This window comes from Phaseolus vulgaris, chromosome 4 (assembly GCF_051622355.1).
Source record: "Phaseolus vulgaris cultivar YP4 chromosome 4, ASM5162235v1, whole genome shotgun sequence".
Taxonomy (NCBI): Eukaryota; Viridiplantae; Streptophyta; class Magnoliopsida; order Fabales; family Fabaceae; genus Phaseolus; species Phaseolus vulgaris.
Window position 1 is genome coordinate 2,538,063 of NC_143501.1, and position 24,641 is coordinate 2,562,703.

The following is a 24,641-nucleotide window of genomic DNA, read 5'->3' on the forward strand; positions in this document are numbered from 1 at the left end:
TTTTAGTAATTAATTATATAGTTTCGTGATTTTAGGGTATTTTCAGAAGTTGTAGCTATGCATACTCGCCTTGGTCATGCTATCTATAACAGTGTGGCTAGAATAATGAGATTGTGCAATTCCATGTACTCGTTCTCTGTTTTTTCTGAAAATTATTGTGTTTTTAAACATCATCAACTTCCTTTTCATGATTCTGAAATTGTTTACTCTTGTCCCTTTGAACTTGTTTTTTTTTATATATGGGATCCTTTTCTATACAATTCGTTTAATGGATCTCGGTATTACTTAGCTTTTCTTGATGCTTTTGTTGTTGCATATTTGCGTTTTACGTGACTTTATCTCATATCGTCTAAGTTGCAGGTTCTCTTGGTTTTTCTTCGTTTTAAACTTTTTGCTGAAACAAATTGGTTGCACTTTAAAAAGCTTACAAACGGTTCTGGTTGTTGTTACTTGGATGGATGTATGTATGGCCTTGCTCATTGGATCCTGTTTTAAGAAAATTTCAAAGCTCAAATTGTCTCAGTTTGTTGTAACTAAACACAAATGAGCTATAGAATCTTGTACCATGTTAGATGTCAGCTTAAAAGCATTTCACATTAAGACTTGAGACAAGCAATATGGAACTTTTCCCAACATCCCATCAAAGCCTGATAGCAGAAATTAAAGGTTCTAATCTTATATGTAATAAACATTCAAGAGAACCAAACTCAAAAAACAGAGATTTACTCACACTCAGATGTGTTAAGAGTAAGCAAGTAGTGAATTTGGTTAAATTTATACGGACTTCATTTCGTATAAGTGTTGCCAAGGTTATCTTTATACAGTTAGTCATTCCAACCTAATTAGTTATTAGTTTATGATACATATACATCCATTGGCTTGTAAGGGCAGGAAGAAAAAGGTACTACAAACAAAGATGCAGAGGAGAAACATCATGCCAATGAGGTTAAGAGTAAGATCTCTAAAGAGGTCTCTTCTACTCCCTCCAGATATAGAAAATGATACTGTAAAAAAAGATAGTATGAATGATTGATTAGTAGTAAAGCTTCTTATCTTCCAATTAAATCATTAATTTAAAATCGAAACCTAACAAAAGATAAGTCAACACATCATCTATACATTAGCATAATAAATTTTCAGTCCTGCATGCTGGGAAATGCCGAAGCCTTAATGTTAAAGTTAATCAAAAGAAGGTAAAATGATTGCAAACATGTTTCTTTCATCAAAAGAAGAAAATATTTTTAACAAGGAGTGCATTGGATTGGAGATAGGATAAGCATATTATGGACCTCTTTGCTGTTGAGAATCTTTAAAATTTTATTCCAGAGAAAGGTTTTATCAAAGAAAAGAAGAAAATAAAAGAAAAAAAGTTGATGAAAAAAAAGATGGAGTACAACAGCCACTTCTAAGGGTTATATTCTGTACTGATTACTTTACCAATAACTTCTGCACTTCACAATTTTCAGTGTCCTAAACAGTGTCTGCATAATAAATTCAATGCTGCATATGTAGGGGTTTCACAGCTTGGTTGATTATCTATAATTCAATTTCTCTATAATTTAACATAATCCACCTAGTCCTTTTCCATTACACAGAAAAAAATACACGAGTGTGAAAAAGGTAGTTTAAGTATGTGTTCATGAAAACAACTTTAAGTTATTATCAATTAGAGTTTGTTCTCTAAATTTGATCATTAAACTTAAAGGAATAAGCTAAAAGGAGTGTTTATTGAAATAATAGAGATTATACGAGTCATAAGCTCAAATACACTTCCAATAAGCTCTTCAAAATACTTCCTTAGCTAGAATTAAAATCCTCAATTTCTTCATTTGTTATGAATTCAGAGAATGTTAATCTTTTTAAAGGCAGGTAAAAGCATAGACCACATAGGTATAATCAAGTGAATATTTAGACGTGAATTCCTCGTACACCACCCATGCCAACATAATATCTCAAGAATGAAGAGTGATCACTATTTGTTTAATGTCTTATCTAAAAGTAAACCAAAAGCATAGCTGTAAAAGGAAAAGGAAAATAAAACTAGTTTATATTCAATACAAGTTCCTTAGAAACAGAATTCAGAAGAAGCCATTCTTAATGTACCCAATGTTCTCAGTGATTTCCTTTCATCTTGTCTCCAGTCAATACCCCTAGCTTCATTTTATCATGGACAGCCTTTTCAATATATCATGAACCTGTATTTTCATTCAAAAATAATCAAGAACATGAAAACTGAACTGGTGTGAATAACTGCATTCTATTAAGTTTGTTTTCTTTGTCAGAAACTTTATTAATTTAACGCACCAAGCATGGATCAAGAAGAAAGATGGATGAGTGTGGACAAGAAAAATCAATTTTGTGGAATACCAAGCTACAGGATGGTGATGGATGGAACCATACCTTCCAACTACAGAGTAATCTTTAGAGAACAAACGCCACATGCTAGAACTTCATGCACTTCACAATTTTTAGTGTCCACATCCACTTTCTGAATATTCAAGTCACAACCATCGATCACTATTTCACAACTGAGTAAGTCCAAAAGCAGAAGGCATGTCACCAGAACCAAACTCACTTTATATCTATAAAAGAAAAGGCTGAATTTCAATGTTGAAATATTTGTTAATTATATGAGAAACACTACAATCATATTGCCAAAGTATCGTATAAAAGATGCTTTAAATTAGTAATTAAAATTAAGATATTTCTAATCCCAGGTATTTATATTATTTAGTTGAACTCATGCATTAAATGAACTAACTAGCAGTGTATGAATCAAATAATTTATAAAATATCTCAAGTTGTGTTTTATCTTACTGAGGGCTAAATGTGATTTTCTTTCTAATGGTAGGAATTGAACACAAGTAGCAGAAGGTTTTCAATAACTCACACTACTGAACCAATTGAGTATAAAGTTGTTTTTCTAATGGGCAGTAGTGTTACATTTATTTGCTTCTCTTTTTTCAAGATATTGAATCTTAGTACTCTTGAATACAAACAGAAAACTATGAGATCAGTCTCAGCAGGAAAAAGTTGAAAATATGAATTTGAGTCTCAAGATCAGAATATTAAGGAAACTAAAATTGGACCATTACAAGGTTGTGTGGGTGAACACTAAATTGGATGGATGCATGGCCTTACACATTAGACCCTGTTTTAAAAATATTACTGAAATTGTCTCAGTTTAGGTTAATTATGCACAGCAGTTTGGTTGTCACCAAAGAACTTCATGAGGGTTTGGCAGCTTAACACTCATATTCTGAACAATATTCAAGCTATTTCTGTTACTATTTTTTCTGAAAACTCAGTCTTGATTGAACTCCATAAAACTTCTTTTAATGGAAATGAATGTCTTTTTTGTGTAAAAGACATCTAATTGTTTTCAAAGCTAGAGGTAATCCCTTGCATATACAAGAATTGTAAATTGAAATTTCCATTTGCTATGGTTTCAAACTCTTATGTGATAAAGAACCATTTTTATAATATAAGTGAATAAAATTAATATGAACAGACTTACAAAAATGAAGCTCAAACATGATAATTTACATAGATGGAAAGAACTCAAATTATGTTTCAAAATTGTCCTGAGACAAACTATGGTTCAAAATCTCATCATCTAGCTCCATAGCTTTCTGCAATCCATGGATCACATGCCTGCATGTTAACTTGTTAGGAACATACCCCACTTTCAGCAGCTTATCCTCAACCTCCATCAACTCTGTCACATTCCCAACATCACAAAACACTTTAACAACTGCATTGTAGCTTTCAGTATCATAAACTTGAAACTCCTTGGCAAAGAGTTTCAACAAGGACACAGCTTTATCAACCTTATTTTCCTCACAATACCCTTTTATTAATGCCCTGCTTATTTCTACATCAGGTAACATATCTGAACCAATAATTTCCTCCAACAAAGCTTCAGCTTCCACAGTCCTCTTTACTCTACACAAACAGATTATAACAGCTCTATAGGCAGCAGCATTCACTTTCATGCTCTTATTTTCCATATCAGATTTCAAAATTAATGCTTCTTCCTCATTATTGAATTCACATAGAGACTCAACCAGTTTATTGTATGTGTTCATTTTAGGTGTATAACCATCCTCAGATATCCTATGCAGAAAACTTCTAGCAGCAAATGGCTTACCTTCCTTACACAGTGCAACTACAAGATAATCATATACTTCTTCAGGAATCTTAATTCTAAATCTCTTAAGCTCCTCAACAGTATTCAAGGCTGAAAGAAGTTTTCCATCCCTGGCATATCCATCAACTATAACCCGACAAGTGATGCTGTCAGGACAAATCCTATTTCCTATCATTTCATACAATATTGATCTACACATTTGCATCTCACCATGTCTGCAATAGCCACACACAAGAGTATTATATGACACAATATCTGGAGCTATACCTCTGTGAACCATCTGATGAAAAAGCTGATGAGCCTCCTTGACCTTCCCTTCTTCACAAAGACCATTCATCAAGGTTGTATATGTGATCAAATTAGGCATCACACCTCTGACATACATGATCTTGTATAGATAAAAAGCATCCTCCAATCTCCTCTTCTTACAATAACTGTTAACAAGTGTGTTATATGTAACCAAATCAGGTTCAAATCCTTCCTCCTCCATCTTCTCCAAGAACCCTGTCACCTTATCTGTATCTCCATCTTTACATAAAACATGAGTCATAATATTGAAAGTATAAGCATTCCTATGTACTCCAAGTCTTCCCATCTCTTCATACACTTCCCAACATTGAGTAATGTAATTAAACCTAGACAACCCACTCAGCAAACAATTGCAAGCAATCACATTGGGGATAAGACGAGTCTCAATGTTCCTCCTAAAAGTTTCCAAAGCCTTCTCAACCATTCCCACCTTCACATAAGCCTTGACGAGCATATCAAATATCACAGGGTTCCAATTACAGTCCTCAGTACAGCGCACAAGATTCTCATAAATGCCCTCATTTGAAGAAGCACAAACACCCTCAACCTCAACCATTTGTATCAATTCAGCCAATAACTCCATGGCCTGAGAGAACACTCTAGACCAAGCAAGTACATGAAGAATTACACAGTAGTTTTGCACAGTTGGCGTGATATTCAAATCATTTTTAACCCAATTGAAGAAAGTGAGGGCTGAAGAGTGATCAGACTGGCATCTGAGCAAGACCCTTGAAATTTCATGGGGACCCAACTGGGGGAGAATCCCTTTGATTTCATTACTTTGGAGAAGGGAAAGGTGGGAACTTTTGTGTTTGAGGATGGAGGAGATGAGGTTTACGACGTTGTTGGGGTTCTGGGTGGGAGGCAGAAGATTGTAAAAGGGACTCAAAGTGCGTTTGGAGTGAGAATCATGAAGAGTGATGAGAGTAGAAGAAGAAAAAAGAAAGGTTTTATCGGTGAAAGTTGAGTTGGAGAATGATTGAAACAGTGTGGGAAGATAAATTGAAGGTCGACGAATCATGTTGAGAAAGAAAGAACAATGTTGGACGCTGCCGAAACCCTTCCCAAACCATTAACCTCCATGGCTGCACATTTAAGAAGATGAGGAAGTTTGCTCAGAAAGCCATGGGAACTAATGATATGAAGCTGAAAAAGTTCGTCTGGAGTCAGGGAATCAGGAGTGTTGGAAGGAGAATTAGGGTAAGAAATGCTCGTAAGAGGAATGATGATAGGAACCCTTGTCACTGTTGTTGAAACCTGCTTCTGTGACGAAGTGAAAATTTGTGTTCTGATACATGCCTTACCATCATGAAAGGCTTGTTTTTTAAGTTCTTCAATATAAAATTTTAGCACGTTAAAAATTAGCACCTGAATTGGACATTTTTTATTTATTTTAACTCCATCTTGAGTTCAATTACTATAATTTTTAATTTCTTACATTTTACTAATTTATTAAATGTTTACATATGTATTAATATAAAAAAAAAATCTTCAATACCTGTAAGATGACATTGTTTTCATATTGTTTCATTTTCTAAAGTTTTTTTTTACTCATTAATAAATCTTAAACTATTCTATCATCTACGTTTCTTTTCATAATCTATCACTGTATTGTTACCAACTATTCTAAAAAAAGAGTTTAGTTGTAATGTTAACTTCAGACTCTTTTCTCTGGAAAGTTTGCTTTTTTTTTCCAACTAGTGAATTGGACATTTTATTATTTCTTTTTTTTTAGCATGAACATAAACTGTCTATAACAGTTCTCTGTCTATAACAGATCTTGGCAAGAAAAACCCAATCCAACACCACATGCTCCTTTTACAAGGGAAGTTCTGCCATACAAAAGAACCTCGAAGTTCACACAACCAGTGACATAAAATGCAAGAAAATTTTATAAACAAGTTCCTCTCAAGAGTGAACCAAATTGGAACTAAGTGTGTTGCAACCTCCAAAAAAAACTTTTGATTCATAAAAATCAAGGGGAAAAGGGTGAATCAATGAAAAGTTTTAGTAACACTTACATTTCATCTAAAATGTCGAGAAATTTATTAGAAATGCTAGTTTCTTTAATATTAAAACTTACTAAGGTCAAGGCAACTAACTAAGGAGATTTCTTGCGGGTGATTTGTTAGAGTATAAAAAAAATATGTTATGGTTCTATTTATAACTTCATGCCTTAGAGAACATTCTCAACAACACTCCAGACCAAGCAAGTATGTGAAGAACAACACAGTAGTTGTGAAACAAATTTATCGAGAAACAAAACACTTTGAACTGGTTGTAAGAAAATTCCTTGCCTAATAACAATATACAATCCCTCTATTTCTACTTTATGATGTATGGAATTTCAGCACTTAATAGACAGCCAACACTTTTCTACATTTTAAAAAATTCACATATATAATGTATAAAAAGTTAAATGAACTTTTTCATAAAAACAACTTCTGAACACTTTTTCAGGATTCCAACCATTACGTGGATTTGTATCAAGTCACAGAAAAACTAGGCATTCCAATGGAAGCATTCACTCAACTTTGGAATCAAGGGTTTGGAACACAATAATTTTTCTTGTGTAATCTAATCGAAATGCATTACATATTTCGGTGAAAAACCCCAAGGTTAGAACTATAGTACATGTGTAAGAAGAACACAAAAATAAAGGTACAACATGCATTATGTTTCCGCCGAATTTTAATGCATTGAAATGTGTATGTACAGCTCCATGCTTTGTCAGAGACATTCCACACGGTTCGCTTCTGCTCAACACTGTGTCCTCTCAATTGAATTCGGAACCAAATCAGGAATGGAAGAAATGACTCAGAATTGTCCACATTCCATGAATGCCAAAGCTCAATTCCCAAGAACGTCGTGCTGCGTGTAGCATGGTGATGGTGAGGGTGTTGTTTTGAGTATGCAACAATTTCAGTGTCATAATCTTGTATTTTGGGGACTATAGTTTCCATCTCGAGCGATAACCATGCTGGAGAGCCGGAGTTGCTTATCCAATGGCAAGTAATTTTTAAGTAATACACATGTATGATGCATCACTTTGAGCAGAAAAACAGCCATTTGATTCTCACTTTCATCTATGGGTTGCAAACCAGGAATATAGGAACCGTCTGCTATTTGCGCAGCCCAGTTGTATATGCGTTCTGTCGATGAAAAGAGGTGCGACGTGACAGTCTCAGCAACAACATTCCAGTTTTGGTCTGCTAGAAGAGACACAAGGGTGACTGGTAGATCATTCACTACCATTTGTTGGTCCACGATCATAAAGGGCATATACTTGCAGCATGAAGCAGATAACAGACCAAGAAACTGCAGTGCCTGCACAAAGTAAGCTCCAAAACAAATGAATGTCTGAAAATTAATGCATTTATCTTTTTCAAATAAAGAATATGCAACCCTCTTATAGCACACCAATTCTTGTTGAATTTAGTTTTTGAATTTTTCCATGATATGCCTGAAAGTTACTACAAATAAGTTGTGATAATCAGTAAGGAACTACTACCGTGGAAGGAAAACTGGATACACAGCTAATTTCAACAGCATCAATAAGCCACTGTTTTTTAATACTTCCCTCCGCATGGTACAAAGCTGCCACAACTTCAAAGAGTATATCCCAGAGTCCTGCAAAAATTAGACCAATAGTATTGACATTTGACATGTGAACAATCAATTATTTCAGCCCAAACTGATATGAGCTTTCCTTTGCCAAAAAATAAAGAAACATTGAGTACCAAAGCATAAAACTAACCTTGTGATTGGGAGTTCAAAATGTAGGATTTCATCTTTCCAAGTTCAGTCACTGAAAGGGAACCAGTCTTCACAAGCTTAATCTTAGCACAAACCTTTTTCTGGATTTCAATAGATTTTCCAGCACTCTGAACAAACTCCTCATGTGAAACCTGTGGATTGCAACTGTCAGCATAGATCACAGGTTTAAAGTGACAATTCGTACCTAATAATAAGCTAGACCTCAATTAGTTTGAATCAACAACAAGAAGAATTAGGTTAAGGTAAACAACAAAACATCTCGTAACATAATACAGGCAACAAACAATAGAAATTATCACATATTGTAAAAGATTACTACTATTATTGTGTGACAGAACTCAAAATATTTTTCTTGAGGGGAAAGTTGGATGAAGAGATATCGTACAATATATCATGTATGGACACCGTACCTTCAAGAAATCCAATAGCCAACTTTCTGGAGCCTTCCCTAAGCATCTTACAGCCTTGGACCATTCCTCTGCAGAACTAACATCCCCTGACACTACACTTACAGAAGATTGAACTGCCGGTAATAAAGTAAATAGAACCTCCATGCACCTCTCAATATGAGATATGTGACTAGATGTATCCACAGAAACCTCGTCCAGGCATTCATAGAGACCTTTCCAGCATGAAATACATAACAAGCTTTTGTGGTAAGTGCCCGACTCTATATATGAAGTAAAAGACAATAAGTGATTGCTCACATCACCATATAGTTTCTCAAGCCTGGAGTTTGAAAACACTTTTACAAGGTCTGCCAGATGGTTTAGCAGACATGACTGCAGATTTATTTCAAGTGTTCTCAATCTGGAAAAGTCAGATAGCTCATCAAGAAAAGTTAGAAGCGAATCAAATTGATTTGCATGAGCCATTGCAAACATGGTGGATTCCTCCCGAAGAGTTCCATTCTTGCAAGTAGAGTCTTTGGGTAGCAATTCAACAACTTTGACCTCATACCTCATACAACGCCTAATAATTGAGCCCCAATCCAAGCTTGGCAACCTGGGAGCTCTAGAAAGACACCTTAATACAGCAATGACTGTGTCAACAGTTCCGGGCTGAATTTGGATGACAAAATAAGAGAAAAATGAGAAGTACTAACAAAAAAACATATCATAAAACTATTGTAATAGAAAATATAGATGTACAACGGAAGTTTATCATATACACCCATGCCAAAATCAAAGAAAAAAATAATTAAATAGGAGAAGCAGAAATAGTTACTGTGTTGAATTCAGTTTACGCAATGGCACAAAACATGTAAGAAATAATGCAATGATGAATATCATCGAATAACCAAGATCAACAAAAAACCAAGATGATTTTATTGTTTAAGCCAGTAATTAAAAAGGGTACACGAAAAAGTGTAATATTAAATTCATTCATAAGACTTCTAAAAAAACACTTAAGTTCAAATCCCAACAACTAGCTTCCAGTGGACACTTCAAATTTATATATAATCATGACTAAATGATTTATGGATTTTAAGCTACTTTTGTAGTTAGTTTGATTTTCAACTCCCAAACGTGATAAGAAAATCTGTTTAGATAATTCTAAAAAGAAAAATTAAGCATCAACTTAGACATTAAATGCAAAGGATCACACCTTCTATCGGACAAAGAAAGGAGAATAAACAGAAAAAAAAGAGTTACAGATGGGAAGGAAAGTAGTCCAATGCAAGCAAGCAAATGAATAAATATATATAAAAATTTATACAAAATAAAACATTTACCTCAGTGTATTTGAAATCCATAAGCCACAAACTAAGCTTCAAAACAACACTGTCCTCAGAAAAACTATGGGAAACAGATTTTGAACTAGTTTCAGCTACACTGCTATCACTATCAACCCCCAAAAGTTCCCTGGACCATAAATGATGTCGAAGGAAGGCAAGCACCCAGGAAGCAAACTGTTGTAGCTGCTGAGTATCAGAATTCTGTGCCACAAGAAACAACTCTTGCACCAATGATGTCAAGTATGGTTCAAAATCAGAACTTGATAGGAGAGGGCCCATTACAGAGGAAGACTCCTGTTTTTTAAATAGTAAGATATTTAAATATGAAGCAAGAAAAAAATAAATAATACGATGAGATAGCTGGTATCAATTTTTATCAAAAAGGTAATTACCTTCTGATAATCAGATTGCCTAGTGTACTTTGGAAAATTCATATTGACCAAAATTTCTGCACCTGCTCCAATAGCATTAACAACTCCTAGCATGCCACCAAGATGAACAAGAGAAGGGAAAGGATTCACGTAACATTTCCTGAACAGTTCCAGTAAACATTTAACGTGTTCAGCCTCAAAAGAGTAAACACCTTCCTTCAATATACAAGAAAGTACAGTCCCTGCTCCAGCACATGATGCCATCAGCATACTATGGTGCAAAATGCCAGACTTTTTCACAGAAATTAACTCGGAAATCAACTCTTTAAAGGCAATCACAATGTGGTCCAACTCAGCATCATCCATCAATTCCATTCTCTGGCAAAAAGCTACTATAGTGGGAAGTGCAATACAGGATCCTAGTGCTAAAACAATTTCAGATTCTTTCCCTAGGAAAGTTTTTATTTCAACTACTGAATGCACATATGGAAGCCATGATATTACCAAGTTCTTTATCTTAATAACTGTCTCCAACTCTCCAGCTCTGTATATTGCACTAATGGAGTTAGCTAGACCAAGAACAAGTCCAGCAACACCCCAGATATCTTCTTCCAAGTCTTCAGTGTTGTCAGATATCTGTTCATATGCTTTACCACTTATGTCATATGAACCCAGTGGAAAGCAAGAACATAGACTGTGTAAAACATCAGAAGAACATTGAGTTCTCTGTTGTATCATTGTAGCTAAGGCAGTAATAATTCTTCCTAGCAATTCAGATTCTGGAATCTTCTCTGTTTCTTTCATCACAGTAGAGGTAACAGAAGTTTCAACCCTGGTAAGAAGATCTTGGCAAGAAAAACCCAATCCAACACCACATGCTCCTTTTACAAGGGAACTTCTGCTATCAAAAAGAACCTGGAAGTTCATACAATCACTTAAATGCAATGCCAGAAAATCTTATCAACAAGTTTCTCTCAAGAGTGAACCAAATTAAAAAAAAATAATAAAAATTGACAGAATAATCCATTTAAAACTCTGACTTTAGCCTTCACGTGTGTAATAGCATTCTTACTTCTCAACTATTCTACTACAATGGAAATTGGGAACCTAAGTGTGTTACAACCTCTTATTAGAACCTCCAAAAAACTTTTGATTCATAAAATCTAAGCAAAAAAGGTGAACTTATGAAAATTTCCACAAACACTTGTGATTAATCTAAAATGTCAAGAAAAATTCATAGAAAATGTTATAGCTTCTTTAATATTCAAACTTACTTTCATCGGCACTTAATTTTAATTAAAAAATAGAGAACAAGAATACCTCAAGAAGTCCGGTGATGTTATGATATCTCTGTTTATGATCTGTTACATGAAGGCAACTAGAGATTAATCCTAGAGAAATTGCAGCAGACCATTGGCGGTGTTCATGTTCATGTTGGAGCAACCATTCCAAAAGAAACTTTGAAGCAGCAGATTTAACTGTGTGAACAGAAGGAGGCAAAACCTGACAATAGAAAGGCCAAAGTTAGTTGCAAGCAAATGTTATTATGCTAATTACACAAGATACATTACTAACTAGATTATTAGAGAGCTGACTCACTACATGTTCAATAATCTTGAAAACAGTGTATATGTTAAGATGCCAACATGTGGCACAGAGGATAATTAAGCAGAATCTTTAAAGATTTTAAATGAGTGCATAACCATAGAAAACCTTCTCACCACACAAAGTGCTCCGATAGCCAGTGCAATATTTTCAGCAGCTCTAGGTATAGCCTCATCTGCGATAGCCATCATACTCTGCACAAAAAGCATCAAAAAAAACCTAAATCAGACATGACAAACTTGTGCATTCAATACAAATAACTGATAAATGGGTAAAAAAAGATGGTTTGTAATGGCAAAAGACCAATCTTGACCTTCAAAATGTCACTAGCAGCTTTAGAAGTTTTATCTAGGACACTCAATTGTGCCTTAGCATCATATGACAGTGTGTAAGCCTTCATCCAACGTCGCACAAAGCCTTTCCATGACTGCAGTGCCATCAGCGCAAGCAAGATATTTCTTGAGAGCTGAAGAGAAGCAGCCACTTCCACTAGAGCAATTTCATACCCAGTATGTACATCTCTTAACCTCTGAATACTTATAATATCAGATCAAAAGTTCATTCAAATCTAATCCGATTATATTTAACTGTCAATATCTTACTTTGGATGCTTGATGTTCATTCACATCTTTAGGAGTGAAAGAAAAACATATTAAAGCGGCACCAGGTAATTCTCTAGTTTCCTTTATCTTTCCTGTGAATAGTTGCTTAAGATCAAGGCGTATGCAAATAACACAAGAAAATCATTATATTAAACCAGACAGAGTCTGATAAGAGCTATTGGTAACAAAAGACTTGATTTAAGCATTTAATTTTATTTTTTCAACCATCAGATCTGAATTTCTTCTTGCAAGAATTCTTGGGAAAAGAACACAATGGAAAGCTGATACCACCATACCTGAAGAGAATATAACCTGTGGAAATACATTCATCAATTTTTCAATCTTGCTTCCTGTAACTCTTTTTTCCTTGACTAGTCTTCGGCGATTTCTAAGGCAAATGGATATAAAAAATAACAAATTCAATCATACTGAGATTACACCATCCTATATAAGTAAATTGTAGGATGCAGTATTTACATGTGCTCATATGCTATTATCTTGACATGAAAATCCTCCATAGCCTTGAGAACGTTGGGGCTTGTTTCAGAAAAGAACAACTCTAAAATCATTTTCTTGAAATCTGGAATACTATTTTCAAGTTGGGATACCTGGAAAGTGACAGCAAAACAATATTAAAGGAACAAGTGTAAATTACTCTTTCATTCAATAAAATAACAGTTCACTCATGCAGAAGAGCAACATTTGTATCAGTGGATATACTTCATATTGGGAAAGTGACTCCAGGGCTGAAATTCTTGCTTTTGCCCACTGTCTATCTTGACTGGAGGTAACTACATTCCAAACAATTGGAAGCACACTCTTTGATGCTTCTGAATATGCTTCTGCATCCATTGCACCCCACCTTAGCAGAAGGCAAAGGCTGCCATAATACAGGAAATATCTTTTAATGAGACAACAGAATGACAATTTAAACTAGGAAATTATATATTAATTTATGGAGAAAGAACACCTCAATCTAAATACTACACAGAATCAAATATTATTAACTGGAAGAAGATAAATACGTAAAGCAATATTTTGTTTAAGAAAATTCATGATCCTCAAGAATGAAAAATTCTGAAGTTGTCAATGTCACTTGATGAGTTGGGATATAACTTCTAATTTTTCATTTTCTATAATTCACCACCATCATTATTATAATCTATGTCGACAACGTATAAGTGTATGCAGAGGAATCTTAGACATGCTTACCTATGAGCAAGAATAGGATCATCTTTGTAACCTTGCACATGCTTTGCAATGACATCCCATGCAGTGTAAAAGTCTAAAGAAGTCAACATATCAGATCAGAATGCTATTTAACAAATAAATTGAACATGATCTGGTATCAAACGTAAATGCATAAATTACTATTCCTTGGTATAGTATTGTTCCACAAATATGTTTAGAAAATTACCAATCACATCAGCTTCACACAGGAAGGCAAGGCTTTGCAAGCCTAGAGCTTTAATTACACGATCTTGGTTCTCAATGCAAGACTGTTAAACCGTAATTTCTCATCAAAGGATGCACTGCAAAAAGAAAATCAAGAAAACAGTACAGGCAGAGCATACCGAAACAGACAAGATGAGATCAACACCCCTATCAGGACTTCTATGGCAAACATCTCGAATGGAAGCAGCCATGCTGATGCAGATTTCTCTCTCAGATGTGAAATTGGTGAACCCTTTAGGGAGCAAGACACCCTAGATAGAGACAAATGTAAAATATATATATATATATAGGAAAAATTTACTGTAGTAAGATTTTGAAGACATGGCCAGGGACTGTAAAATACTCAAACAAAATTGGAATTCCAATCCTCATTAAAAATCTAAGAAATATGTTGCATGGACAAAAGTTAGAAAGAATGAGACAGACAAAATGCCAAACTGTCAGATTGTACATAAATTTATAGAAAACCTTTTTATGTGTCCTTTTCATGGATTCACAAGAATATATCACAGTACAGAAAGAATTGTGATTTTATGTGTAAGAACTGTTTACTTAGCATCAAAGAATTGTGGATTTAAGTTTGAACTTTGCTTGGGTGAATATGTCCTCTCCAAAAATATGAGAAAAGTGTGGATCTTTTGCAAAAAAGCAACTATTATTCTTGCTACTTCTATGTTAACTTCTAGATATCAAACAATTTTAAATGCAAACAAATTTAAGAATAAATAAATACATTAACTCTAGCAGCTAGCTTTCCAATTCAAAAACAGTTTGGACTAACCGTTTATCAATATGTCAGGAGTTATCTCAGATTTTAATCATCAAAGCCAAGTAAAAAGCTTAGAAAATAAGTTATTTACTTTATTTATCTACAAATAAATTTTCTAGAAATAAATTCTACTCTTAAGAACAATGGAAATATTAATCATATGTAGCACATCTTAATAAATAATAGAGTTACAGAACGGAATACTAGCACCATTTCAATGTGTTTAAATTTACTTAAGAAAACTTTTCACAAACAGTTACAATTTTATTGAGTTCACAATTACATTTCTTCGATCAATTACAAAATTTCAAGTCATCTCATCTTCAGCATAAAATAGTTATGAATACATGTCCGCCTAAAATAATATTTGTTGCAATGGAAAATACAGGAAAGTGTAGAGTGAAAAGCTCACCTGTAAACTCCCAAAGGCTCGATCATTAGTCTCCCAGGTTCGACAAAGCAATCTAGTTGCCGTAGAATGTAATGAGCTGCATGTTGAGGAAAAGTATTTAAAGCTAAATTGCATATATATTTAATATTTTTAAGAATGCAAAATGACCATATTTTAGTTTCAAGGCCAAGATAACATTTAAGCACCACAACGAATTTTCTATCTTAAAAACCAAACATCCTCCACCATGGGGACTTGAGGAAGAAGAAGAAGAAGAAGATTTAGGCTATACTACCCGGAGCACTAGATTTGTACTTATATTTACGGGCACAAGTACAGAAGGGATATGTCATTTGCAAAGAATATTCAAAAACCAGTAAGGCTCCTGAAAGTAATACAAAGGAAAAGCAGAAATTATAAATACAAAATTGGCTTTTGGATGTCATTATGTTCCATTTTCCAGCTAAAAACAAAAGCAGCTCAGAATTCACATACTTTGATTACATTTTTATGTTATACTCAATGCTAAAAAAGGGACCTCAATGGTACACATCATCTCTCCAAAAACAGGATACTAATGAGCAAGAATAATATAATAATAAAAATAATATATTTTTAAAAGAACCAAACAAAATACACATTAACACAATCTAGCGGGTGTACGCACACTTTTGCGTCTTTGTTAAGCATTGGCAGGATAGTTTGAACAACAAGTGGAATCATTGCCGAGTGTGAAGCAAGTGATGGCAGCATTTCAAAAACTTTTAACTGCAAAAAAATCCAAAAAACAACAGAGGAAGAAAAATAATGTACATATAATGGGAGACAAAAGAACAAGGTAAGACATGCAATAAGTGTCACTACAAAATGGAGAAATTACCAGCATATCATGGCAATGGACATCATTTCTTCTGAATATATTACTGTAAAACATAATTGTTAGCAACAAAGGAACTCCTAGTTTGGGATCCATAATGGCAATGGAAGACAAAGAATCGACAGAAGCAGCCCCCATTGATGGGTGTATCAATAAAACATTGAGAACAGAACTGAGTAACAAGGGCATCTCTGCAAGGCAGACATTGAAATAACATTAATTTCTTTCACCCTTTAACACAACTATAACTCCATTTCACAAAAGCTAAAAGGTTATACCATTCAGAAACACTTCCTGAGAATGTGAGAGAGGTAATGAAGATTTTCGTTGGTCAACAATTGACAGACAGAACCCTCTTAAATGGGAAACCCAAGATGCTGGTCTATCATACATTATTTCACTTTGATTCAATCCCGGTAAAGTCAACTTCAGAAGGGAAGTTCTGGAAGAAGATTCTCCATCCTGAAAAAACATATACATATTTCTTAAAGTCTATTATTGCTGGGGTAGAAAACTAGATATAGGTACAATATACTATTTTACTGCCCTTTCCTGGTCACATAAATTGTGGGTTTACATATAGTACTACAGCATATAAATGCTTCTGCCAAAATGTATATACAATTTGCATAGATAATATAAATAAACGTTTAAACAGAAAAATCATATCCCAGACAAAATACCTGATACCACAGATGACGCAAAAGTCTGAAAACTATAATTCCTGGCGTGCTGAGATAATGAACTCCCTCCTCAAGGATTAGTTTATCTTTTGGAGCCACAAACATGTTGGCAAGGAGCTTCTCCAAAAGGTGAAGTAAATCAGTTGCCAATCCTTTAACAGATTTGGAAGGGGCAGACATGAGACTAAGAATGGGAAGAAGAAACAAAGTCTCTTCAAATAATAAGGAGAATTCAGTCCTGCTTATAGCAGCATCTGCATCGTTAACAATAAATAAGTTATAAAAAATGATGATACTAACAGCAGTATCAAATGAGCATAATTAGAGGGATTATTTTATGAATTCGAGCAGAGAACATTTTACAGCAGGAGTCAAAAAGAAATGTTTCAGTGGAATTATATACAGGTGGTGTGCATATTGTAAACTTAGCCCTAGTGCCAAGTACCGCCTACAATCCTGAACCCAATTCTTTGCAACTAGACAAAGAAAGGGTATGCAAGAGCAATATCCTGGAAAATTCATAAACATCTTTTTCATGAAAATATGAAATATGAACACTTTAGAGATTGACTTAGAACTTGATGGAAAATGAAAGTGCATTGGACTTGCATGCATGCTTAAACCTCAAAATCAAGACAGCTATAGAAAACATACCACTATCATATTTCCACTTCAGGATCAAGAGAAGGAGTTTCAGTATAGAAATTTGTTCGTGTTCAAGTTCTGATTGAACAATGATTATGAATAATGATACAATAGTTGATGACAAACCAGGTAACCATGCTAACCCAATATCTTTCTGTACAGTTAACAAGCGCATAAAGAGTTCACATACGGGCTCATGACCACCAGGGTGCCATTGAAGACATGTAGATAGAGAAAGAACTGTTTCCAGAAATTCAACAGCACACAGTTGAGCTTCAGTTATCAGCTGCTAACAGGGATCAACAAAAATACAAGGGCAAGGCATTAATTAAATTGAAGTAGAAAACATCATCATAAAAGCAAGGAACGCAAATGAGAAGTTTAAATTACAAGGGACATACTGATTTCATTCCAGCCAAAGATTTCAGTACAACTATATATGCCTCCACCATATGTTCTACAATAAATATTAATTTCCTGTAGTCCTGGGAAGGTCCGAAAACAAAACAGCAACAAGATAATCATTTCACTCCACCTAGCACTAAACTAATAAAACAAAACGAACAAAGAACTAATTTAACACAACATATCCAATGCTTATTCTCGTATTACACTTACTTCGGATCCCTCATGCGGAAGATACTTAAGGCACTCAATTAGCAGCTTAAAAACAGGCATGGAGTCATGTGGAAAAGAGCAACAGAAAGTCACCATAGACGATACCAGTTGCATGGCAAACGAGGAAGAGGATGACTCCAAAACTAACAATTTTATGATTGAGACATCCAACAACGGCCTTAAAAACTCACAAACGCGCACCATTCCCACCTGCTTATTCTGCAACATAAACAGCAACACCTGCTGCAGAAGTTCAGACTGAACCTCTGGCCGGCACAACAACACCTGCCAAACATTAAATAAAATATCAAACTTCATTCAAGGTCAGGAGCAAGGTTTCACATAGCACTTGCAGTGATGATTTCTTCGCGATCCTTAACATTGTGAGAAATTGCAGGCAAATGCAGTCAATGAGGGCACATTCACAGTCACAGCCATTCTTTGGAACCTTGCTCGTGAAGTTAACTAGTGCATCAAGTTATACAAAATTCTCAGGGTTTATTCTTTTGCTCTCTTGTCAACTACAAACAACAATGTTTGCACATGATAACACTGATCCATCACAACACAACTTTCTCTATCTAACCAATAACATAATTCACATAAATCAAATAGTTCATGAAAATATCACTCTCCCTCTCCATGTCCTTCCCAATTATTTTCTTTCACTGAACTTCCTCAATTTAAAACAAACTCACACTCATTTCAGTAATTATAATCGAGTTTCTATCTTTCAGCTTCTTCGGCCTTTGGATGAAATTAATTTCGCAAATATTTTGATCAAACGTGATTCTGAATTCTCGTGATTTCATCACAAAAGCAAATGAGAACCAAATCCTATAGTATATTTTTTATCCAACACAAAGAAAAACTACTTAAAATGAATTCAACTCAGTCAATTTCCGAAGGCGGAATAATTTGCACGTTGAGTGTGGTGAGTGTGGTGAGCAGCTAACCCTAACGAACGGATGAGTGTGAGAGGAAGAAGAAGAAGCAGAATGTGAAGAGGCATTGTTGCGGAACTCGTGGCGAGCGAGGAAGCCCAATCCCTTGACGAACACAGGCACGAGTTTCGGGTCGGAGCCTTCGAGCGCGGCCTGGAGCTCGAGCGAGGCGCGCGCGACGGCGACGACTGAGTCGGCGGCGAGGCGGCAGAGGAGGCGGACGGAGTGGTCGACGACGTGAGGAGACGGCGAGGTGAGGCAGAGGAAAATGGCGCGTCTTCCGGGTTCGGATTCCGGGTCGAGATGCTTCGGCGCGGATCGAAGCTTCGAGAAAATGGTTTCAACCGCGAGCTTTTGGAGCCCCGGTTGAGGCACTCGGGTCTTCTCTAGAAGAGGACCGTAAGACTCCATCACAGTGAGAAAGTTAGTTACTCTCTCTCACTCGTTACTTCATATTCAACCAAAACCAAAGAAGCTTCATCACACTCTTACACAATTACAGAAAAATTTTATGCTTAATATTTTTTTATATATTTTAATAAATTAAAATAATATTGATTAATTTAGTTTGTAAATCATAAAAAAATTATGATCAAAATTACGGATTTTTAAAAAATAAGACAAAATTATAATTAAGCCAAAATTTAACATGTTTTGAGGATTAGATGTGCTTTTAAGGTAAAAATAAATAAATCTCATATATTTTTATTTTTTTATATATACAAATTTTCGTGTTAAGTATTATTATGGAGTTGACAATAATCTTCTGTCAATCACAGGAAAAAAGTAAAAACAATCCTACATTTTTATTTTAATCATTCTAAAACTTAAATACTTTGAAGGGTAAGAAACTTTAAGTTTGAATCCTAAGTTGATATAAGTTGAGTGTGGGCTTGTATGTGTGTAAAATTCTTATTGAATTAGATGGTTACTTACATAAATTTTAAACTTATGCATGTACTAATTTTAAAATTAATGATAGATAAAATTGAGATTTTTTTTAACTTTGAAATTTTGTTTAACAAATTTAAAGTAATTTGGTTTAGTTTTGGTACAATATTTAGTTTTGGTTTAGTTTAAAGTAATTAGTTTAATTTTTCACTAATCGATGAGTAAACATGTTAGTGATATTTTTAAAATGGTGGTCTATCCAATATTTAACATGCTAACATATTTATACATGAAACAAGTTTTTAATAGGAAAATAGGTGAAAAAAACTTTAAAATAATGATACTAATTTTAAAAAAAGGTTAAAAAAAATAATAAATTAGGTTTAGACATTAATTTACAAAATAGGTTATAGCTATGTATGAGCTAGTGACCTATATCAAATCATGCATGTTGATGGAAGACTTTTGTTCTCATGACATGTGCCTACCATTTTTTGCTTTGATTTTTTGCATGTCTAATGTCTCATCCATCAATCATAGAAATTAATTGAAGACGTTAAAATAATATAAATCATTTTTAATTTGTTTTAGGAGAAAATAGATGGGAAAATAAGAAAATTAACTTTGTTTGTTTGGTTAAAAAAAATGAAAAATTAATAATTAATGAGATTTGTTGTATTTGTCCCTCTTATTTATTTTTAATTGTTGCATTTTGTTCTTCTTTAATATTGAAGATTTTATATTAATTAAAAATATGATTAAATTATAACACATAAATAAGAAAGTAAATTTTATTTTATAAATTAATCAAATAAAATAACATAAGAAAAATATTAAATATCAATTTAAAGAAAAAAATCAATTATTATATTGATTAAGTTGGATATTATTTTATAAATTAAAATATTATTAATATTTAAAATAAATTTTGTTATTAATAATGTTATATCAATTGAAAATTATTTTATAAATTTTTATTAATAATAAAAATTACTTTAAATATTAAAAATCTTTTAATTTATAAAATAATATTTAACTTAATTTAATTAATATAATACTAATTATCTTATAATATAATTTAAATATTATTTAACTTTTTAATAATATTCGAGTAATTTAGAATCTATTCTAATAAAAATACTAATTATACCATGTTAATATTATCAAGTTTTTTATTTTAAATTATAAATCTTGTAATAATATTTATGTATGTAATTTTCATGTTAAAAAAATTACCACAATAAAAAGAACATCCATTTTTACCAAGTAATTAATTGAGAGACCAACTTTGTTTTTTCTTGAAAACAATGATGAACATTAGGACCATATGTTTGGTATCTTTTCATCTCTTTCCAACATCTTCTCCTATTCTATAGTCTCTACCTTCCTAACCCTAACCCTAATCTCTCCCCAAATCTTTCTTTTTCAAACTCAAAATCTAGCTAATTAGCTTTAATTGACAATTTTTTTTTTACCAAATATTAAACAAGAACCAAAAGACTTAGAACACAATCACCAACTTTTTAGGTCAAACTCAGATTCATTTGGACAAACTTCAATACAAAGAGTGACAGTCCAATGTTGGAGATCCCACATCGACTAGAGATTAGAGCATTTCATTGTATATAAGTGGGTGCAAACCTCAACCTCATGAGTTTATGGGGTTGAGTTAGGCTTAAAGTCCACTTCGTAACATGGTATCAGAGCTATTTTCGAGTTAGGCTTAAAGTCCACTTCGTAACACCCAACAATAAAAAAGGATAAATTAGCTCAAAGACAGCTAGGATAAGTAATTTTGGTAAAAAAAATATTGAAAATTTAAAATTATTTGGTTGAAAACTAACTTTTTCCATAAAAAAATATATAAGAAAAAATTATATAAATATTTTCATAAATTAAGATTACCTCATACACAAATAAAAATTATCAAATTTTAAAAAACTTAAATATGATAATTTGGACAAATTACTTTTTGTAAATTATAAATTAATTAATTTCCTTTTTTTTCTTTCATTGTTTAACAAATAAATACCACACCTTAATAATTACTAAATAAAAATTTAACCAAAGATAGAAACATGATGTAATCAATGGGTTTTTTTTACGAAAAAAAAATTAAAATTACCTTTTATATTATTTTTTCAAAATGAAAGTAATGTTTTTCTCGAACTGAAGAATCTAATAATCAATTATAGTGGAAAAAATAACACCTTCGTTTAATTTAAGTGATAAAGGGTTTAATTTTTTTTACCAAAAAAATTGTAATTTTTTAAAAATTGGTAATATGTATATATAATTCCAACAGTTTGATGAACATTAATTAATAGTTTTATGCATTTAAAATGATAATATATATATAAGAATTTTTAATAATAATTTTTTTTATAAAAAGTTTTCTATGTTAGTACTTGACATAGTTAGGCTGACACCTTACGTTAATCTTTAACTAAGTGATAATAATTTTTTTATATTGATAATGTGTAAAATTCAACACCTCAACATTAGACATTCAAATTCTCACATTATTATTTAATTTGTTATCATTTAAAAATAATAATATTATATCTATCATGTAACACCCCAGAAAATAACATCTAACTATTACAATACAAGTTCTACGTATTTCTATACAAACTTGGAGTTTTTCAAAACATTCCTAATACATGATTAGGATTTATAGAAATACAAATATTTACATATCCATAGCTCAAAATAAAACTCTGAAACCTCTAAGGCTTTCCTGCACCTGTATGGTCATCTGCTCGTGTACATAGTACAGTCATCGCAGTTTAAACACAACACAAAAAGCAAGGGTAAGCTAGTGAAAATAAAATTTTATAATATACGAAATTAAATTAAAAGAGAAAATCAAATTACATGGCCAATTTCTCAATTATTCAATCGTCTTCAAATTACAACATAAATCAATCACATAGATCTCACATGGATCTACACATCCAGAATATTCAACAAATAACGTCTTTCGGAAGACCCGTATTAAGTAAGTCCTACCAGAGACTAACACCTGATCCAAAGATTACCAGCGAATCCAACAGAAAGGATCAGGGTAAGTTCAATACAACCCAAGCCGTGCATCTCATATGTCACGGTGTGCATGAACTCCCCCATCAGCTTCTCACCACCTGATATCTTAGTCTATGTGACTTAGATCATCAGTGAAGCTCGGAGATCTCTGTTACCACATAGGCATCAATACTTAATACACACCAAACATCAGTCCATACATGATCCCAAATGTATGAATTCAATTCCATACCATTTTGTCATACAATATCATTCAAAAAGTGATCCACAATATTCAAAAGCGTAATTAACATAAAAAAAAAACAACACTTAAATATTAAACCATCAAAATATAATATTTTTACAAATTTAAATAATATATAAACAAACAACCCAATATATATAAACACACAACATCCCTGCAAGAAAAATTGAATATTGGGACCACGTCCCTTCCGCATTCAGATCTTCTATCCTAGGGTGCTATTAAAAATTAAATTTAGCTTCCCTTACCTCAATTGCTTGCTTTCCAAGCCACTTCTAAAATTTTATTCCCCACCGTTTGGATAAGCTTCAAGATTTATGGGCTCTGTTTAAAAATCTGATCGGGTAGAAATGTTCCTTAACTTGCCAACTATAACGTGGTCCGATCAGATTCTAAAATAGATGAAGATTGAGAGAGAAAATTAAGAGAGAGGGAGAGAAGAGAATATGGAAAGAGAAAGAAATGGAGATAGGGAAGAAAAGAAAAATATGCGTGCAGGTGCAGGGGGTTGCCATTTTGTTTTGTTTTTTTTTAAAGTGCTCTTACATATCACATCAATGATAATAGAATAATAGAATATGAAACATTTGATAAATTTTGTTAAGATAATCTCTTGTATTAAGGTTAATCACTACAAGAAAATCATGAAATAGAAACCAATTTTTAGAGACCAAAATAATTAGTTGCAATAGTAACTAAATTAGAGACCATTTTAGAAACTAAACAAAGAATTAGTTTCTAAATTAGTTTCTATTATTTTCTGTTATTGTTAAATAGTTTCTAAATTGGTATCTAATTAGCAACCAAGGTTTTAGAGACCAAATTTAGAAACTAAATATTTGGTAGTTAAAACCTTGGTTGCTAATTAGATACCAATTTAGAAACTATTTAACCATAATAGAAAATAATAGAAACTAATTTAGAAACCAATTTTTTGTTTAGCTTCTAAAATGGTCTCTAATTTAGTTACTATTGCAACTAATTATTTTGGTTTCTAAATATTGGTTTTTATTTCATGATTTTCTTGTAGTGAATATAATATGAAACATTTAATTTTGTTAAATCAACCTATAAAAATGACTCTTAATAAGGTTATCCACTATCTTATTGTTTTTTTTATATCACACTATGACACATTATTTTTAACATTTTATAATTCTCATATTTTTAACATTTTTTACCAGACTTGAGACCTTAAACTTAATATTTTCACTACAAATTCTCTATTATTGGAGATATATAAGGTTTTCATTATCTCATTATAACAAATTTTAGAAGAACTATAAAATTCTAGTAAATTTAATTTTGATAAAAAAAAGTAATTTGAGTAATAAATTAGATAAACTTTAGATTGATTTGTGTTTTCAAAAACATTAAAACTGAAAATTTGACATTTAATTTTTTTCATACTCTTAAAAATTAAGATCGAAAAGTATTCTTAGTTATTTATTTCACATTTGAGAATCCAGTAAAAAATTAACTTGTTAATTCTGCAAATTTTGTGCTCTTACAAGGTTTTGAAACCAG

The 24,641-nt window shown here is 32.8% G+C and overlaps 2 protein-coding genes across 6 annotated transcripts; both read right to left on the minus strand.

The window, feature by feature from the left end:
* Positions 1 to 1,966: 1,966 nt before the first annotated feature.
* On the minus strand, positions 1,967 to 5,767 carry LOC137836715 (uncharacterized). 3 transcript variants are annotated; one of them, XR_016520399.1, is made up of 3 exons: positions 4,418 to 5,767; positions 2,401 to 2,582; positions 1,967 to 2,195 (listed from the first exon to the last, which is right to left on the minus strand). XR_016520399.1 is itself a non-coding variant. In XM_090301297.1 (3 exons), the coding sequence occupies exons 1-2, from the start codon at positions 5,478 to 5,480 to the stop codon at positions 2,408 to 2,410; spliced, it is 1,974 nt and encodes a 657-aa protein (XP_090157423.1). In that variant the 5' UTR covers positions 5,481 to 5,756; the 3' UTR covers positions 1,967 to 2,195; positions 2,401 to 2,407. The 3 variants fall into 3 exon arrangements, 1 of the variants encoding a protein (XP_090157423.1); XM_090301297.1 differs by having other exon boundaries at positions 3,682 to 5,756; XR_016520398.1 differs by having other exon boundaries at positions 2,086 to 2,195; positions 3,518 to 5,763.
* Positions 5,768 to 6,860: 1,093 nt separating this feature from the next.
* LOC137836721 (protein RST1-like) lies at positions 6,861 to 19,432 on the minus strand. 3 transcript variants are annotated; one of them, XM_090301295.1, is made up of 25 exons: positions 18,947 to 19,432; positions 17,991 to 18,275; positions 17,774 to 17,857; positions 17,382 to 17,658; positions 16,728 to 16,981; positions 16,323 to 16,506; positions 16,048 to 16,235; positions 15,835 to 15,935; positions 15,189 to 15,264; positions 14,127 to 14,258; positions 13,970 to 14,051; positions 13,765 to 13,837; positions 13,273 to 13,432; positions 13,030 to 13,160; positions 12,849 to 12,940; positions 12,553 to 12,644; positions 12,264 to 12,479; positions 12,067 to 12,144; positions 11,666 to 11,848; positions 10,367 to 11,260; positions 9,972 to 10,268; positions 8,647 to 9,297; positions 8,217 to 8,367; positions 7,971 to 8,089; positions 6,861 to 7,786 (listed from the first exon to the last, which is right to left on the minus strand). In XM_090301295.1, exons 1-25 carry the CDS (start codon positions 19,343 to 19,345, stop codon positions 7,388 to 7,390), a joined length of 5,598 nt encoding a protein of 1,865 aa, XP_090157421.1. In that variant the 5' UTR covers positions 19,346 to 19,432; the 3' UTR covers positions 6,861 to 7,387. The 3 variants fall into 3 exon arrangements, with proteins under 3 accessions (XP_090157421.1, XP_090157420.1, XP_090157422.1); XM_090301294.1 differs by having other exon boundaries at positions 17,382 to 17,661; positions 18,947 to 19,418; XM_090301296.1 differs by lacking the exons at positions 17,774 to 17,857; positions 17,991 to 18,275; positions 18,947 to 19,432 and having other exon boundaries at positions 17,563 to 17,658.
* Positions 19,433 to 24,641: the final 5,209 nt, after the last annotated feature.